This window comes from Hyla sarda, chromosome 4 (genome assembly GCF_029499605.1).
Source record: "Hyla sarda isolate aHylSar1 chromosome 4, aHylSar1.hap1, whole genome shotgun sequence".
In the NCBI taxonomy this organism is placed as follows: domain Eukaryota; kingdom Metazoa; phylum Chordata; class Amphibia; order Anura; family Hylidae; genus Hyla; species Hyla sarda.
In genome coordinates, this window is record NC_079192.1 from 402,321,225 (window position 1) to 402,341,285 (window position 20,061).

Below are 20,061 nucleotides of genomic sequence, written 5' to 3' on the forward strand. Positions count from 1 at the left end.
TGCATGTGTGTGGCGCTCGCTCACCTGAGTATCGGTACAAGTGTCCTGGATTCCCCAGACCTGAGCAAGCACCTGTGCCGGGTGGGCCCCATCTCTCCTATGGGTCCTTGCATGCCACTCAAAAGCAACCCACGTGCCAAGGGTTGTCGACCCCTGGTGTAGAGAGAAGACCAGAAAGTGGTGATCAGTAGATACTGGCCACTATCAAAACGCAAACGTCAGAGGATTGGGCAGGTGAGTATTATTTATCATTTATTTTTATCTTTTATTAATTTTAACATTAATTTAAATAAAAACAAAAACTGGTCCCAGAAAACTGCTTTCAATTTCACAAATACAATTTTATTTGTTAAACAGCATTAAGGCAGGTGCTACGCAGCAATTCCAAGAGTTGTACGACTAAAGATAACCGGTCGCTTTGCTCCTTCATGGCTAAGCAAAGCGTCTCACATCGTGACCTACAAGTGGTTGTGACCGAAATCTCATGGCCACGTCCATTTTTGGGTCACAGTACGGCCGCATAAAGTTGTGACTAGACGTCGCTAGTAGGAAAGTGCCACTGCATCCAGACAAATCAGTTTAATAAATATGATATATATATATATATGTGTGTGTATGTATGTATATATATATATATATATATATATATCACTTTTTGCCTTTATTTTCTGTAGGGTGCCAATTGACAAAAACTAAATTCCAATTATATGCAAATTGATCACGCTCCAATCCTCCCTGCTGGATGTCTATACTATACAGTACTGTACTAAGTAGACCGCTGTCGCTATCTCGCTCTGCATTACTAGGTCTATATTTAAAAAAAATAATAATTTTAAAAACATCCGGCAGTTCCTTGTGCTGTATTCTTGGGAGATGTGCCTAATTTCCATTTTTAATTTGCATTTTAATTACCTGTCTCCATCTGAAATGAGAAGGATAACCAGAAGAGAGCTCTCCGAATCTCACTGACTTGTATCAGGACATTAAGACAATGTACAGAACAAAACCTGATCACTTCCTAATTGACTTTGCCTTCTATGATACTTCGATTGTTGTCCTAGAAAGTATATATATATATATATATATATATATATATATATATTTATATATATCAATAAAGAGAATATAACTTTGGGGGAATTTACAGGACAAATAGCATTTTTTCTTAAAGGGGTACTGTCATTTGAGAAAACTATTGACATGTCCTAGTTTTAATCCTTGGCTGAATCCTAATCCAACAGATCGGCCATTGATTAGTTAAGTCTGGTCAAATTAGTTCTGCTTTCCAAGTGCTCTGGTTGCCCAAAAAATTACGGGATAACAGTCTGAGGTCTCGAGCACTAAATCCACCTTATCCAGACAACCTGAGCACTTGGAAAGTGGTACTCAATTGGCCAGGCTAAATGAATCAATGGCCGATTTGTTAGATTAGGATTAGGCACCAAGGTTGACTCTATATACTGGGGGGCAAAATGTAATAGAGCTTATTATCATGTTCCAAGACCATCCTGGGCTGTCAATCATGTGTGACTAGAGCCTGAGTATGGGTGATTACAGCCCGGGGCACGGTGACTAGTTCGACAAGCCGCACACCTATATGACTACTTGAGCTTCATTTACATACAAGCTGTTTTCTCCACATTTACAAATGGGCCAGTAGACATCCCAAAATTATATTAAGCTGTATTACATGTTAATGCTCTTTATATGGGGTAAAACTTGGTGACCGGTTTCCTTCAACAGACAGCTGTTTCTCCCGACACAATAACGTTCAGCATGTCCAAGTCGGGAAGCCCCCCCCCCATACTAGTTAGATGGGTCTGGTCCAGCCAAGGATCAAAGTTTTGGAAGGTTCATGCAAGTTTTTTCCTAATTTGTATGGGAGTCTTTTAGGGGGAAATCACATTTGGTTTGTAAGATAGAAGCAGATTGACGTTTGAGTCTTTAAAACCTAGAAGTTGAAATGCGTCAAGCGTCTGAGAAAATGTGACCGATCAAGAGGAAACCTTTTAATGATACCCGTGCTGTTCCTTCCCATTTGGGCATTGGATCAAACATATCAGGTGCGCTGGCCTTGAACTATTACTGACCTGTTAAAGCTTGGGTGGTCCCAACTGGTCTATATTTACTTGTCCTGCAGTGATGATGACATCATGTACACACACGTGACCACTGCAGCCAATCACTGGCCTCAAATTTTAGTGGGACAATTCTGTGAACTGGACTTCAATGGGCTGTTTTTTTTTTTTATATTCTACCCAAATGTAGTGTTCCCAGGCATTTATGGGGCATTCCCATTGGGTGGGGCCTAAAGGGTTTTTTACATGGTTAAGGCCGGTCTATTGTGCGCTTAATATATCAAAAGGCGCACGGCTCTTGATAAATTCTGTGCACAGACTTCGTGATTTTAAACCTGCTCCAGCATGGTCTGACATTTAAGTGTACTACTGGCCGAGGCGACTTTTTGCCGAAAAGTCGCTTTTGTTAAGTTCAGCACCAATGCATTTTTCCGTCTAAAATAGCCTAGAATGCATCATGTTCTAAAAATCCTCTAAAGCAAAAGTCACGAAAAAGTCGCACGTATTTAGACTGCGACTTTCTGTGCGACAATTTTAGATGGGAAAAACCAATCTAAATCCTATATATATATATATATGTATGTGTGTATATATACAGTGAACCCCGGACCTACGATGGCCCCGACATACGATCATTTCAACATACGATCACTCTCAGAGGCCATCACATGTTGAAGGCAGCATCAACATACGATGCTTTTGTATGTCGGGGCCATCACATAAGCGGCTATCCGGCAGCGCTGACTGCTTCAGCTGCCACCGGATAGCCGTTTACGGTGCCCTGTGTGGTCCGGTGATGGTCTTTTACCTGTCCTCGGGGCTCCGGGGTGTCCTCTTCGGGAACCCCTGCATCGCCATCACTCTCCATCGTCGTCATCACGTCGCTGCGCACGCCATCCCGTCATCCAATAGGAGCGGCGTGGGTAGTGACGGGATGGCGGCAACGGAGAGCGAGGATGCCGGGGAAGCAGAGGCCTTGCCGGAGTGACACTTGCCGGGGACACCTCGGGGACACGGCAACACCGATGGAAGCCGACATCCAGGGCAGCGGTAATGAGCGGTGACGGTCCGGAGCGGCGGGGACAGGTGAGTTCAACTTCCTATACTTTCCATTGCACGGATCCCTCAACATATGATGGTTTCAACAAACGATGGTTCATTTGGAACGGATTACCATTATATGTTGAGGGACCACTGTATATATATATATATATATATATATATATATATTGTAAATTCTACATTGTTGCTCAACTTACACTATATATGTGTGTGTATATATATATATATATATATATATATATATATATATATATATACATACTGTAAATTCTACATTGTTGTTCTAAGGTGGACTTGCCATTTAATTTATTAGGAAATTGGCCTAAAGGAATCACCAGTACTAAAATCTCATTGCTAATGTCTAAATTGGTATAAATCATCATTACTTCTATCATCACCAAATTATTTTATTTACCGGTATATACAGAACAAAAAGAAACAAAAAACAAAAATGCAAAAAAACACATAATATTAAACCAAGAAGAAAAAATTATTTTTTTTAGCATTCAGAATTAAAGAACAATTCGGCCCAACACAACAAACATGAACTGTGCTTGCAAAACAGGCGGCAGCATCGGCAGCCGCCAGCGAGACACCGAGCGGATAGAAAAAAAGTCTCCACATATTTAACCCCTTAGTAGGCGAGCAGCTGGTGCGAAGACTATAACTGGTCCCCGGCATCTTGAGGTTAATATCCATTTTCTCGGTTCCTATGGGAAGAAAAAGTTTTTTGTTCCTTTCTGTTGCAGTCAGTGTGCTTTTATATAACAATAGCAGCAGCATCAATCACTGTGCGTAGATTCGTAGCGGCTCGCGTGCGGCCTGAGGACATCGTATGACATCACAGTTCTCTCAGCGTGGTTGCTGGAAATGTTTGACTTCCGAAACGACGTCCAAAACAATTGCACAAAAAAAAAAAAATATCCTCCATCAGTCCTGCAAATCTTATAGCGGTAGTCAATAGTCAGAGCCGGTATATATGTCGCACATGTATGTGGTGTCCATGGACCAGCTGAGGAGGAGGAGGACGGAGCACGCGTGTTGCGTGAATCACGTGTTCCTTGGGTTCGGCAAGTCGATAACTATGGGAGGATTTACCGGCTGGTAATTGACAGTACATATCGAGGCATTGACGTATGTGGTGGTTCCATCGGCCATGACGCCATAACCTGTCGACAGAAAAAAAATGCAATATTAAGCTTATGATTGACTATGCTAGTGTTTTCCAACCAGGGTGCCTCCAGCTGTTGCAAAACTACAACTTCCAGCATGCCCGGACAGCCTTTGGCTGTCCGGGCATGCTGGGAGTTGTAGTTTTGCAACAGCTGGAGGCACCCTGGTTGGAAAACACTTGACTATGCTTAGGAGGCCAAGATATCTGTTCAATCCAAGATATCTGTTACCAGCAGTACACACACAGGCACTTCCTTTTCCTTACATCATTAGTCCCGCACCCCTGCGAGTCCCCTCCATGCTGCACAGCTATTTCTCATTCTCTCCATTTTAGGGGGCAGGAACAGGCCTGGACTGTTTATCAGTAGTACACATATAAGCACTTCCTTTTCCTTACTTATTTAGTCAAGTACTCCTGAGAGTCCCCTCCATGATGCACAGCTATTTCTCATTTTGTCCTTTTCAGGGGGCAGGACAAGGGCTAGGCTGTTTGCCAGCAGTACACACACAGGCACTTCCTTTTCCTTACTTCTCTAGCCAAGCACAGCACAACATGCTGATGTCTGCTAAACCATTATATAGTGCTATAAAAAGTGCACTGGACTGAACAGCTCGGCACTATGCTGGTACGATTATTAACACAGCACGGCACTGATGCTTTGGCTTTACAGGGTGCTATGAGCAGAAAGGAAAGAAACAGCAGCAGGATAACAGCAAGGAAAGGGTTACACTAAGTACTGAACTGCTACTGTTGCCGCTGATGTTAAGAAGCTTAAAGGAGATCTCCGGAAAAAAATAACTTATCCCCTGTCTACAGGATTGAGGATCAGTAACTGATCGCGGAGGTCTGACCTATGGGAGCGTGGGAAAGACTCGAGTACAGCTCTCGGGAATCATCGGGTCTCCCATAGAAATGAATGGAGTGCCGGTAGATGACACACGCTCCCCACTGAGAGTACCGGGGTCCCGTCCCGCAATCAGCTACTTATTCCCTATCCTATGGATAGGGTATAAATTAATCATTTACTCTTTTAAGAGAGGAGGAGAAGAGATAACACGGCCGCACTGTGGACTTATGGCAGTAGATACACTGATATTTACACAAGGAACAGCTGCCCTGAACTTTGTGTTGTTAGATATGAGAGGGAAGCCTTGGTTTACCTTTGAGGAACACTGTGGATCATTTTTAGCAGGGAAACTGGCTCACAGATTGCAGGTATACAGCCCAGGTTCAGACTTTCTCCCCCTCTCCTGCACACAGCACATGGTAAGCCCCACCCCCCTCTTCCTGTTATTTGTACTGGTCTGACCGATACTAGAGACAAATTTCCCCTGACAACAGGCAGTGGACATCACATGGTAAGCCCCACCCCCTCTTCCTGTTATTTGTCCTGGTCTTACTGGTACTAGAGACAAATTTCCCCTGACAACAGGCAGTGGACAACACATGGTAAGCCCCACCCCCCTCTTCTTGTTATTTGTACTGGTCTGACTGGTACTAGAGACAAATTTCCCCTGACAACAGGCAGTGGACATCACATGGTAAGCCCCACCCCCTCTTCCTGTTATTTGTCCTGGTCTTACTGGTACTAGAGACAAATTTCCCTTGACAACAGGTAATGGACAGCAGACTGCAGAGAAGTAAGACACCTAGTGGCCATTATTTAAGAGCTGTTTATCTGGGGTCATTTTTGGTGAATAAAGGGATTTATAAGTTGGTTGACACGACAGTGACCATTCATGTATTCTAAGGGGATGGTAAGGGGCCCATGATCTTGAATTCCCGGGGGCCGCAGACCGCTTTTAGCCAGCTTTTTGTTATTACGTCTTAGCACTATATGACGGTATAATCCAACCCTGACTGAATTACTCAGACATAACGTAACATTGCCCTACCTTCATGTATGTGACCAAACACATGTAACCTCGGCTGAACTCTCCTCTGCACCGTGTTCAATAACTCCACACATCCCACTCTCTGTAACTTTTTTGGCACCCAATCCAAAAATCCTGCAAAAAAAAAAAAAGGGAATATATTAGATATGGCGCCAACAACATCGCGGAATAATAAAGTGCAAATGTCACATTGAACATGGTGTCCTAGCCGCAGACAGCGCGTTCATTTACAGGGGGAGATGATGGATTGATATCCATTGAACACTATTTTATTTTTTATCTATATTTTCCTTTTTTTTAGAATTTTGATGATTTATATGTTCATATATCTTTATGACGGTCACAACGGTAATTTTTCTCATAGAGAGCTCCGAATCTTCTGCAATAACGTAGACACCGGTGAGTATTGTGTTGTAGGATTGGCCAACAGCTATCGTTCCCGATCTCCCTCTATACTAGTGTTTCCCAACCAGGGTGCCTCCAGATATTGCAAAACTACAACTCCCAGCATGCCTGGACAGCCTTTGGCTGTCCAGGCATTGTGGGAGTTGTAGTTTTGCAACAGCTGGAGGCACCCTGGTTGGGAAACACTGCTCTATACACACGAATGCTCGGCTCAGCTGAAAGTGCATATGTATGGAGAACATTTACATTTACTGTCAGAGATTTCCATGCACATTAGATCGGTGTTTCCCAACCAGTGTGTCTGGGCATGCTGGGACTTGTAGTTTTGCAACAGCTGGAGGTACACTGGTTGGGAAACACTGCACTAGATTATTTTATTTGTTATGGATTGTGTTATGGATATTATACCCATCACATCCTACATCATATCATCCATCATATCCATCACATCCTACATCATATCATCCATCATATTCATCACGTCCTACATCATATCATCCATCATATCCATCACATTCTACATCATATCATCCATCATATCCATCACATCCTACATCATATCACCCATCATATCCATCACATCCTACATCATATCACTCATCATATTCATCACGTCCTACATCATATCATCCATCATATCCATCACATTCTACATCATATCACTCATCATATCCATCACATTCTACATCATATCACTCATCATATCCATCACATCCTACATCATATCACTCATCATATCCATCACATCCTACATCATATCACTCATCATATCACCCATCATATCCATCACATCATATCATCCATCATATCACCCATAATATCATCCATCATATCACTCATCATATCCATCACATCCTACATCATATCACTCATCATATTCATCACATCCTACATCATATCACCCATCATATCCTACATCATATCACCCATCATATCCTACATCATATCATCCATCATATCCATCACATTCTACATCATATCACTCATCATATCACCCATCATATCCATCACATCCTACATCATATCACTCATCATATCACCCATCATATCCATCACATCATATCATCCATCATATCACCCATCATATCATCCATCATATCACTCATCATATCCATCACATCCTACATCATATCACTCATCATATTCATCACATCCTACATCATATCACCCATCATATCCTACATCATATCACTCATCATATCCTACATCATATCACCCATCATATCCATCACATCCTACATCATATCATCTATCATATCCATCACATCCTACATCATATCATCCATCATATCCATCACATCCTACATCATATCACTCATCATATTCATCACGTCCTACATCATATCATCCATCATATCCATCACATTCTACATCATATCATCCATCATATCCATCACATCCTACATCATATCACCCATCATATCCATCACATCCTACATCATATCACTCATCATATTCATCACATCATACATCATATCACCCATCATATCCATCACATTCTACATCATATCATCCATCATATCCATCACATTCTACATCATATCATCCATCATATCCATCACATCCTACATCATATCACCCATCATATCCATCACATCCTACATCATATCACTCATCATATTCATCACATCATACATCATATCACCCATCATATCCATCACATCCTACATCATATCACCCATCATATCCATCACATCCTACATCATATCATCTATCATATCCATCACATCCTACATCATATCACTCATCATATCACCCATCATATCACCCATCATATCCATCACATCCTACATCATATCACTCATCATATCCATCACATCCTACATCATATCACCCATCATATCCATCACATCCTACATCATATCACCCATCATATCCATCACATCCTACATCATATCACTCATCATATCCATCACATCCTACATCATATCAATCATCATATCCATCACATCCTACATCATATCATCCATCATATCCATCACATCCTACATCATATCATCCATCATATCATCCATCATATCACCCATCATATCCATCACATCATATCACTCATCATATCCATCACATTCTACATCATATCACCCATCATATCCATCACATCATACATCATATCACCCATCATATCCATCACATCCTACATCATATCACTCATCATATCCATCACATCCTACATCATATCAATCATCATATCCATCACATCCTACATCATATCATCCATCATATCCATCACATCCTACATCATATCACCCATCATATCATCCATCATATCACCCATCATATCCATCACATCATATCACTCATCATATCCATCACATTCTACATCATATCACCCATCATATCCATCACATCATACATCATATCACCCATCATATCCATCACATCCTACATCATATCACCCATCATATCATCCATCATATCACCCATCATATCCATCACATCATATCACTCATCATATCCATCACATTCTACATCATATCATCCATCATATCCATCACATCCTACATCATATCATCCATCATACCCATCACATTCTACATCATATCATCCATCATATCCATCACATCCTACATCATATCATCCATCATATCCATCACATTCTACATCCTATCACTCATCATATCCATCACATCCTACATCATATCACCCATCATATCCATCACATCCTACATCATATCATCCATCATATCCATCACGTCCTACATCATATCACCCATCATATCATCCATCATATCCATCACATCATATCACTCATCATATCCATCACATCCTACATCATATCACCCATCATATGCATCACATCCTACATCATATCACCCATCATATCACCCATCATATCACCCATCATATCCATCACATCATATCACTCATCATATCCATCACATCCTACATATCATCCATCATATCACCCATCATATCCATCACATTCGACATCATATCACCCATCATATCCATCACATCTTACATCATATCACCCATCATACCCATCACATTCTACATCATATCACTCATCATATCCATCACATCCTACATCATATCATCCATCATATCCATCACATCCTACATCATATCATCCATCATATCCATCACATCCTACATCATATCACTCATCATATCCATCACATTCTACATCATATCATCCATCATATCCATCACATTCTACATCATATCATGCATCATATCCATCACATTCTACATCATATCATCCATCATATCCATCACATCCTACATCATATCACCCATCATATCCATCACATCCTACATCATATCGCTCATCATATTCATCACGTCCTACATCATATCATCCATCATATCCATCACATTCTACATCATATCATCCATCATATCCATCACATCCTACATCATATCACCCATCATATCCATCACATCCTACATCATGTCCTACATCATATCACCCATCATATCCATCACATTCTACATCATATCATCCATCATATCCATCACATCCTACATCATATCACCCATCATATCCATCACATCCTACATCATATCACTCATCATATTCATCACGTCCTACATCATATCATCCATCATATCCATCACATTCTACATCATATCACTCATCATATCCATCACATCCTACATCATATCACTCATCATATCACCCATCATATCCATCACATCATATCATCCATCATATCACCCATAATATCATCCATCATATCACTCATCATATCCATCACATCCTACATCATATCACTCATCATATTCATCACATCCTACATCATATCACCCATCATATCCTACATCATATCACCCATCATATCCTACATCATATCATCCATCATATCCATCACATTCTACATCATATCACTCATCATATCACCCATCATATCCATCACATCCTACATCATATCACTCATCATATCACCCATCATATCCATCACATCATATCATCCATCATATCACCCATCATATCATCCATCATATCACTCATCATATCCATCACATCCTACATCATATCACTCATCATATTCATCACATCCTACATCATATCACCCATCATATCCTACATCATATCACCCATCATATCCATCACATCCTACATCATATCATCTATCATATCCATCACATCCTACATCATATCACTCATCATATCACCCATCATATCACCCATCATATCCATCACATCCTACATCATATCACTCATCATATCCATCACATCCTACATCATATCACCCATCATATCCATCACATCCTACATCATATCACCCATCATATCCATCACATCCTACATCATATCACTCATCATATCCATCACATCCTACATCATATCATCCATCATATCCATCACATTCTACATCATATCACTCATCATATCCATCACATCCTACATCATATCACTCATCATATCCATCACATCCTACATCATATCAATCATCATATCCATCACATTCTACATCATATCATGCATCATATCCATCACATCATACATCATATCACCCATCATATCCATCACATCATACATCATACCACCCATCATATCATCCATCATATCACCCATCATATCCATCACATCATATCACTCATCATATCCATCACATTCTACATCATATCACCCATCATATCCATCACATCATACATCATATCACCCATCATATCCATCACATCCTACATCATATCACCCATCATATCATCCATCATATCACCCATCATATCCATCACATCATATCACTCATCATATCCATCACATTCTACATCATATCATCCATCATATCCATCACATCCTACATCATATCATCCATCATACCCATCACATTCTACATCATATCATCCATCATATCCATCACATCCTACATCATATCATCAATCATATCCATCACATTCTACATCCTATCACTCATCATATCCATCACATCCTACATCATATCACCCATCATATCCATCACATCCTACATCATATCATCCATCATATCACCCATCATATCCATCACGTCCTACATCATATCACCCATCATATCACCCATCATATCATCCATCATATCCATCACATCATATCACTCATCATATCCATCACATCCTACATCATATCACCCATCATATGCATCACATCCTACATCATATCACCCATCATATCATCCATCATATCACCCATCATATCCATCACATCATATCACTCATCATATCCATCACATCCTACATCATATCATCCATCATATCACCCATCATATCCATCACATTCGACATCATATCACCCATCATATCCATCACATCTTACATCATATCACCCATCATACCCATCACATTCTACATCATATCACTCATCATATCCATCACATCCTACATCATATCATCCATCATATCCATCACATCCTACATCATATCATCCATCATATCCATCACATCCTACATCATATCACTCATCATATCCATCACATTCTACATCATATCATCCATCATATCCATCACATTCTACATCATATCATGCATCATATCCATCACATTCTACATCATATCATCCATCATATCCATCACATCCTACATCATATCACCCATCATATCCATCACATCCTACATCATATCACTCATCATATTCATCACGTCCTACATCATATCATCCATCATATCCATCACATTCTACATCATATCATCCATCATATCCATCACATTCTACATCATATCACTCATCATATTCATCACATCCTACATCATATCATCCATCATATCCATCACATCCTACATCTAATCATCCATCATATCCATCACATTCTACATCATATCATCCATCATATCCATCACATCCTACATCATATCATCCATCATATCCATCACATCCTACATCTAATCATCCATCATATCCATCACATTCTACATCATATCATCCATCATATCCATCACATTCTACATCATATCACTCATCATATCCATTACATCCTACATCATATCACTCATCATATCCATCAAATCACTCATCATATCCATCACATCCTACATCATATCACCCATCATATCCATCACATCCTGCATCATATCACCCATCATATCCATCACATCCTACATCATTTCACTCATCATATCCATCACATCCTACATCATTTCACTCATCATATACATTACATCCTACATCCTATCACTCATTATATCATCCATCATATCCATCACATCCTACATCATATCACTTATCATATCCATCACATCCTACATCATATAACCCATCATATCATCCATCATATCCATCACATCCTACATCATATCACCCATCATATCCATCACATCCTACATCATATCATCCATCATATCCATCACATCCTACATCATATCATATCCATCACATCCTACATCATATCACCCATCATATCCATCACATTCTACATCATATCATCCATCATATCCATCACATCCTACATCATATCACCCATCATATCCATCACATCCTACATCATATCATCCATCATATCCATCACATTCTACATCATATCATCCATCATATCCATCACATCCTACATCATATCACCCATCATATCCATCACATCATACATCATATCACCCATCATATCCATCACATTCTACATCATATCATCCATCATATCCATCACATCCTACATCATATCACTCATCATATCCATTACATCCTACATCATATCACTCATCATAGCCATCACATCCTGCATCATTTCACTCATCATATCCATCACATCCTACATCCTATCACTCATTATATCATCCATCATATCCATCACATCCTACATCATATCACTTATCATATCCATCACATCCTACATCATATCACTCATCATATCCATCACATCCTACATCATATCACTCATCATATCCATCACATCCTACATCATATCACCCATCATATCCATCACATCCTACATCATATCATCCATCATATCCATCACATCCTACATCATATCATCCATCATATCCATCACATCCTACATCATATCATGTCCATCACATCCTACATCATATCATCCATCATATCCATCACATCCTACATCATATCACCCATCATATCCATCACATTCTACATCATATCATCCATCATATCCATCACATCCTACATCATATCACTCATCATATCCATCACATCCTACATCATATCATCCATCATATCCATCACATTCTACATCATATCATCCATCATATCCATCACATCCTACATCATATCACCCATCATATCCATCACATCATACATCATATCACCCATCATATCCATCACATTCTACATCATATCATCCATCATATCCATCACATTCTATATCATATCACTCATTATATCCATCACATCCTACATCATATCACTCATCATATCCATCACATTCTACATCATATCACTCATCATATCCATCACATTCTGCATCATATCATCCATTGTATCCATCACATTACTCTAAATATCTTGTATCCTGCATGAATTACATCCTGCATCATATAATTCATCCATTATATCATCTACTATATTCTACATTATACTCAGCATCCATAATATTTATTATATCAGACATCATATTCTGCTTTACATCCTGCATCCATCATATCCATCCATCATATCCATCCATCTTATTGTGCATTATAACCTACATCCATTATATCCGTCCATAATATCAGACAACACTTCCAATCACTGTAAGCCCCATAGACACTGTACACTTAAATAGCCTAAATAAATAGTCTAAATAAATTAAATGAATAGTCTGCGCGACACCTCTTACTTTACGCGACATCTCTATCAATATAATGCCCAGCTGAGACAAACCTGCGCCATTTTTTTAATAACACTGTTACGCCGAGCGCTCCGGGTCCCCGCTCCTCCCCGGAGCGCTCGCTACACTCTCCTCACTGCAGCGCTCCGGTCAGATCCACTGACCCGGGGCGCTGCAATACCGCCTCCAGCCGGGATGCGATTCGCGATGCGGGTAGCGCCCGCTCGCGATGCGCACCCCGGCTCCCGTACCTGACTCGCTCTCCGTCAGTCCTGTCCCGGCGCGCGCGGCCCCGCTCCCTAGGGCGCGCGCGCGCCGGGTCTTTGCGATTTAAAGGGCCACTGCGCCGCTGATTGGCGCAGTGGTTCCAATTAGTGTTATCACCTGTGCACTTCCCTATATCACCTCACTTCCCCTGCACTTCCTTGCCGGATCTTGTTGCCATCGTGCCAGTGAAAGCGTTTCCTTGTATGTTCCTAGCCTGTGTTCCAGACCTCCTGCCGTTGCCCCTGACTACGATCCTTGCTGCCTGCCCCGACCTTCTGCTACGTCCGACCTTGCTTCTGTCTACTCCCTTGTACCGCGCCTATCTTCAGCAGCCAGAGAGGTTGAGCCGTTGCTAGTGGATACGACCTGGTCACTACCGCCGCAGCAAGACCATCCCGCTTTGCGGCGGGCTCTGGTGAAAACCAGTAGTGACTTAGAACCGATCCACTAGCACGGTCCACGCCAATCCCTCTCTGGCACAGAGGATCCACTACCTGCCAGCCGGCATCGTGACAGTAGATCCGGCCATGGATCCCGCTGAAGTTCCTCTGCCAGTTGTCGCTAACCTCACCACGGTGGTCGCCCAGCAGTCGCAACAGATAGCGCAACAAGGCCAACAGCTGTCTCAACTGACCGTTATGCTTCAGCAGTTACTACCACAGCTTCAGCAATCATCTCCTCCGCCAGCTCCTGCATCTCCTCCGCAGCGAGTGGCCGCTTCTGGTCTACGACTATCCTTGCCGGATAAATTTGATGGGGACTCTAAGTTTTGCCGTGGCTTTCTTTCCCAATGTTCCCTGCACCTGGAGATGATGTCGGACCAGTTTCCCACTGAAAGGTCTAAGGTGGCTTTCGTAGTCAGCCTTCTGTCTGGAAAAGCCCTGTCTTGGGCCACACCGCTCTGGGACCGCAATGACCCCGTCACTGCCTCTGTACACTCCTTCTTCTCGGAAATTCGAAGTGTCTTTGAGGAACCTGCCCGAGCCTCTTCTGCTGAGACTGCCCTGTTGAACCTGGTCCAGGGTAATTCTTCCGTTGGCGAGTATGCCGTACAATTCCGTACTCTTGCTTCAGAATTATCCTGGAATAATGAGGCCCTCTGCGCGACCTTTAAAAAAGGCCTATCCAGCAACATTAAAGATGTTCTGGCCGCACGAGAAATCCCTGCTAATCTACATGAACTCATTCACCTAGCCACTCGCATTGACATGCGTTTTTCCGAAAGGCGTCAGGAGCTCCGCCAGGATATGGACTCTGTTCGCACGAGGCGTTTCTTCTCCCCGGCTCCTCTCTCCTCTGGTCCCCTGCAATCTGTTCCTGTGCCTCCCGCCGTGGAGGCTATGCAGGTCGACCGGTCTCGCCTGACACCTCAAGAGAGGACACGACGCCGCATGGAGAATCTCTGCCTGTACTGTGCTAGTACCGAACACTTCCTGAAGGATTGTCCTATCCGTCCTCCCCGCCTGGAAAGACGTACGCTGACTCCGCACAAAGGTGAGACAGTCCTTGATGTCTACTCTGCTTCTCCACGTCTTACTGTGCCTGTGCGGATGTCTGCCTCTGCCTTCTCCTTCTCTGCTGTGGCCTTCTTGGACTCCGGATCTGCAGGAAATTTTATTTTGGCCTCTCTCGTCAACAGGTTCAACATCCCGGTGACCAGTCTCGCCAGACCCCTCTACATCAATTGTGTAAACAATGAAAGATTGGACTGTACCATACGTTTCCGCACGGAGCCCCTTCTAATGCACATCGGACCTCATCACGAGAGGATTGAACTTTTGGTCCTTCCCAATTGCACTTCTGAAATTCTCCTTGGACTTCCCTGGCTTTAACTTCACTCCCCAACCCTGGATTGGTCCACTGGGGAGATCAAGAGTTGGGGGCCCTCTTGTTCCAAGGACTGCCTAAAACCGGTTCCCAGTAACCCTTGCCGTGACTCTGTGGTTCCTCCCGTAACCGGCCTCCCTAAGGCCTATATGGACTTTGCGGATGTTTTTTGCAAAAAACAAGCTGAGACTCTACCTCCTCACAGGCCTTATGATTGTCCTATCGACCTCCTCCCGGGCACTACTCCACCCCGGGGCAGAATTTATCCTCTGTCCGCCCCAGAGACTCTTGCCATGTCTGAATACGTCCAGGAAAATTTAAAAAAGGGCTTTATCCGTAAATCCTCCTCTCCTGCCGGAGCCGGATTTTTCTTTGTGTCCAAAAAAGATGGCTCTCTACGCCCTTGCATTGACTACCGCGGTCTTAATAAAATCACGGTTAAGAACCGCTACCCCCTACCTCTCATCTCTGAACTCTTTGATCGCCTCCAAGGTGCCCACATCTTTACCAAACTGGACTTAAGAGGTGCTTATAATCTCATCCGCATCAGAGAGGGGGATGAATGGAAAACGGCATTTAACACCAGAGATGGACACTTTGAGTATCTGGTCATGCCCTTTGGCCTGTGCAACGCCCCTGCCGTCTTCCAAGACTTTGTTAATGAAATTTTTCGTGATCTTTTATACTCCTGTGTTGTTGTATATCTGGACGATATCCTGATTTTTTCTGCCAATCTAGAAGAACACCGCCAGCATGTCCGTATGGTTCTTCAGAGACTTCGTGACAATCAACTCTATGCCAAAATAGAGAAATGTCTGTTTGAATGCCAATCTCTTCCTTTCCTAGGATACTTGGTCTCTGGCCAGGGACTACAAATGGATCCAGACAAACTCTCTGCCGTCTTAGATTGGCCACGCCCCTCCGGACTCCGTGCTATCCAACGTTTTTTGGGGTTCGCCAATTATTACAGACAATTTATTCCACATTTTTCTACCGTTGTGGCTCCTATCGTGGCTTTAACCAAAAAAAATGCCGATCCCAAGTCTTGGCCTCCTCAAGCGGAAGACGCCTTTAAACGGCTCAAGTCTGCCTTTTCTTCGGCTCCCGTGCTCTCCAGACCTGACCCATCTAAACCCTTCCTATTGGAGGTTGATGCCTCCTCTGTGGGAGCTGGAGCTGTCCTTCTACAAAAAAATTCTTCCGGGCATGCTGTTACTTGTGGTTTTTTTTCTAGGACCTTCTCTCCGGCGGAGAGGAACTACTCCATCGGGGATCGAGAGCTTCTAGCCATTAAATTAGCACTTGAGGAATGGAGGCATCTGCTGGAGGGATCAAGATTTCCAGTTATTATTTACACCGATCACAAGAACCTCTCCTACCTCCAGTCTGCCCAACGGCTGAATCCTCGCCAGGCCAGGTGGTCTCTGTTCTTTGCCCGATTTAATTTTGAAATTCACTTTCGGCCTGCCGATAAGAACATTAGGGCCGATGCTCTCTCTCGTTCCTCGGATGCTTCTGAAGTTGAACTCTCTCCGCAACACATCATTCCTCCTGACTGCCTGATTTCCACTTCTCCAGCCTCCATCAGGCAAACTCCTCCAGGAAAGACCTTTGTTTCTCCACGCCAACGCCTCGGAATCCTCAAATGGGGCCACTCTTCCCATCTCGCAGGTCATGCGGGCATCAAGAAATCTGTGCAACTCATCTCTCGCTACTATTGGTGGCCGACTCTGGAGACGGATGTTGTGGACTTTGTGCGAGCCTGCACTATCTGTGCCCGGGATAAGACTCCTCGCCAGAAGCCCGCTGGTTTTCTTCATCCTCTGCCTGTCCCCGAACAGCCTTGGTCTCTGATTGGTATGGATTTTATTACTGACTTACCCCCATCCCATGGCAACACTGTTATTTGGGTGGTCGTTGATCGATTCTCCAAAATGGCACATTTCATCCCTCTTCCTGGTCTTCCTTCAGCGCCTCAGTTGGCTAAACAATTTTTTGTACACATTTTTCGTCTTCACGGGTTGCCCACGCAGATCGTCTCAGATAGAGGCGTCCAATTCGTGTCTAAATTCTGGAGGGCTCTCTGTAAACAACTCAAGATTAAATTAAATTTTTCTTCTGCATATCATCCTCAATCCAATGGACAAGTAGAAAGAATTAACCAGGTCTTGGGTGATTATTTACGACATTTTGTTTCCTCCCGCCAGGATGACTGGGCAGATCTTCTACCATGGGCCGAATTCTCGTATAACTTCAGAGTCTCTGAATCTTCCTCCAAATCCCCATTTTTCGTGGTGTACGGCCGTCACCCTCTTCCCCCCCTCCCTACCCCCTTGCCCTCTGGTCTGCCCGCTGTGGATGAAATTTCTCGTGATCTTTCCATCATATGGAGAGAGACCCAAAATTCTCTCTTACAGGCTTCATCACGCATGAAGAAGTTCGCGGATAAGAAAAGAAGAGCTCCTCCCATTTTTTCCCCTGGAGACAAGGTATGGCTCTCCGCTAAATATGTCCGCTTCCGTGTCCCTAGCTATAAGTTGGGACCACGCTATCTTGGTCCTTTCAAAATTTTGTGCCAGATTAATCCTGTCTCTTACAAACTTCTTCTTCCTCCTTCTCTTCGTATTCCTAATGCCTTTCACGTTTCTCTTCTTAAACCACTTATCATTAACCGTTTCTCTCCCAAATCTGTTCCTCCCACTCCTGTTTCCGGCTCCTCGGACATCTTCTCCGTCAAAGAGATTCTGGCATCTAAAAAGGTCAGAGGGAAAACCTTTTTTTTAGTGGATTGGGAGGGTTGTGGTCCAGAAGAGAGATCCTGGGAACCTGAGGACAACATCCTAGACAAAAGTCTGCTCCTCAGGTTCTCAGGCTCTAAGAAGAGGGGGAGACCCAAGGGGGGGGGTACTGTTACGCCGAGCGCTCCGGGTCCCCGCTCCTCCCCGGAGCGCTCGCTACACTCTCCTCACTGCAGCGCTCCGGTCAGATCCACTGACCCGGGGCGCTGCGATACCGCCTCCAGCCGGGATGCGATTCGCGATGCGGGTAGCGCCCGCTCGCGATGCGCACCCCGGCTCCCGTACCTGACTCGCTCTCCGTCAGTCCTGTCCCGGCGCGCGCGGCCCCGCTCCCTAGGGCGCGCGCGCGCCGGGTCTTTGCGATTTAAAGGGCCACTGCGCCGCTGATTGGCGCAGTGGTTCCAATTAGTGTTATCACCTGTGCACTTCCCTATATCACCTCACTTCCCCTGCACTTCCTTGCCGGATCTTGTTGCCATCGTGCCAGTGAAAGCGTTTCCTTGTATGTTCCTAGCCTGTGTTCCAGACCTCCTGCCGTTGCCCCTGACTACGATCCTTGCTGCCTGCCCCGACCTTCTGCTACGTCCGACCTTGCTTCTGTCTACTCCCTTGTACCGCGCCTATCTTCAGCAGCCAGAGAGGTTGAGCCGTTGCTAGTGGATACGACCTGGTCACTACCGCCGCAGCAAGACCATCCCGCTTTGCGGCGGGCTCTGGTGAAAACCAGTAGTGACTTAGAACCGATCCACTAGCACGGTCCACGCCAATCCCTCTCTGGCACAGAGGATCCACTACCTGCCAGCCGGCATCGTGACAAACACGAGGCGTAAAAATTTTTACAATAAAAAAATTCCCTGAAAACCTTTGGCACAATATGCTCCAGCA

General features: G+C 43.3%; 1 protein-coding gene across 1 annotated transcript in view; it reads right to left on the reverse strand.

The window, feature by feature from the left end:
- Nucleotides 1-3,630: 3,630 nt before the first annotated feature.
- The window catches only part of MPPED1 (metallophosphoesterase domain containing 1), an 88,313-nt gene continuing 71,882 nt past the window's right edge, over nt 3,631-20,061 (reverse strand). The window contains exons 6-7 of the mRNA XM_056517383.1: nt 6,210-6,323; nt 3,631-4,309 (exon numbers count right to left, since the gene is read on the reverse strand). Coding sequence (XP_056373358.1) covers nt 4,191-4,309; nt 6,210-6,323 — 233 coding nt within the window. The 3' untranslated portion in view covers nt 3,631-4,190. The remainder of the gene's footprint in view (nt 4,310-6,209; nt 6,324-20,061) is intronic.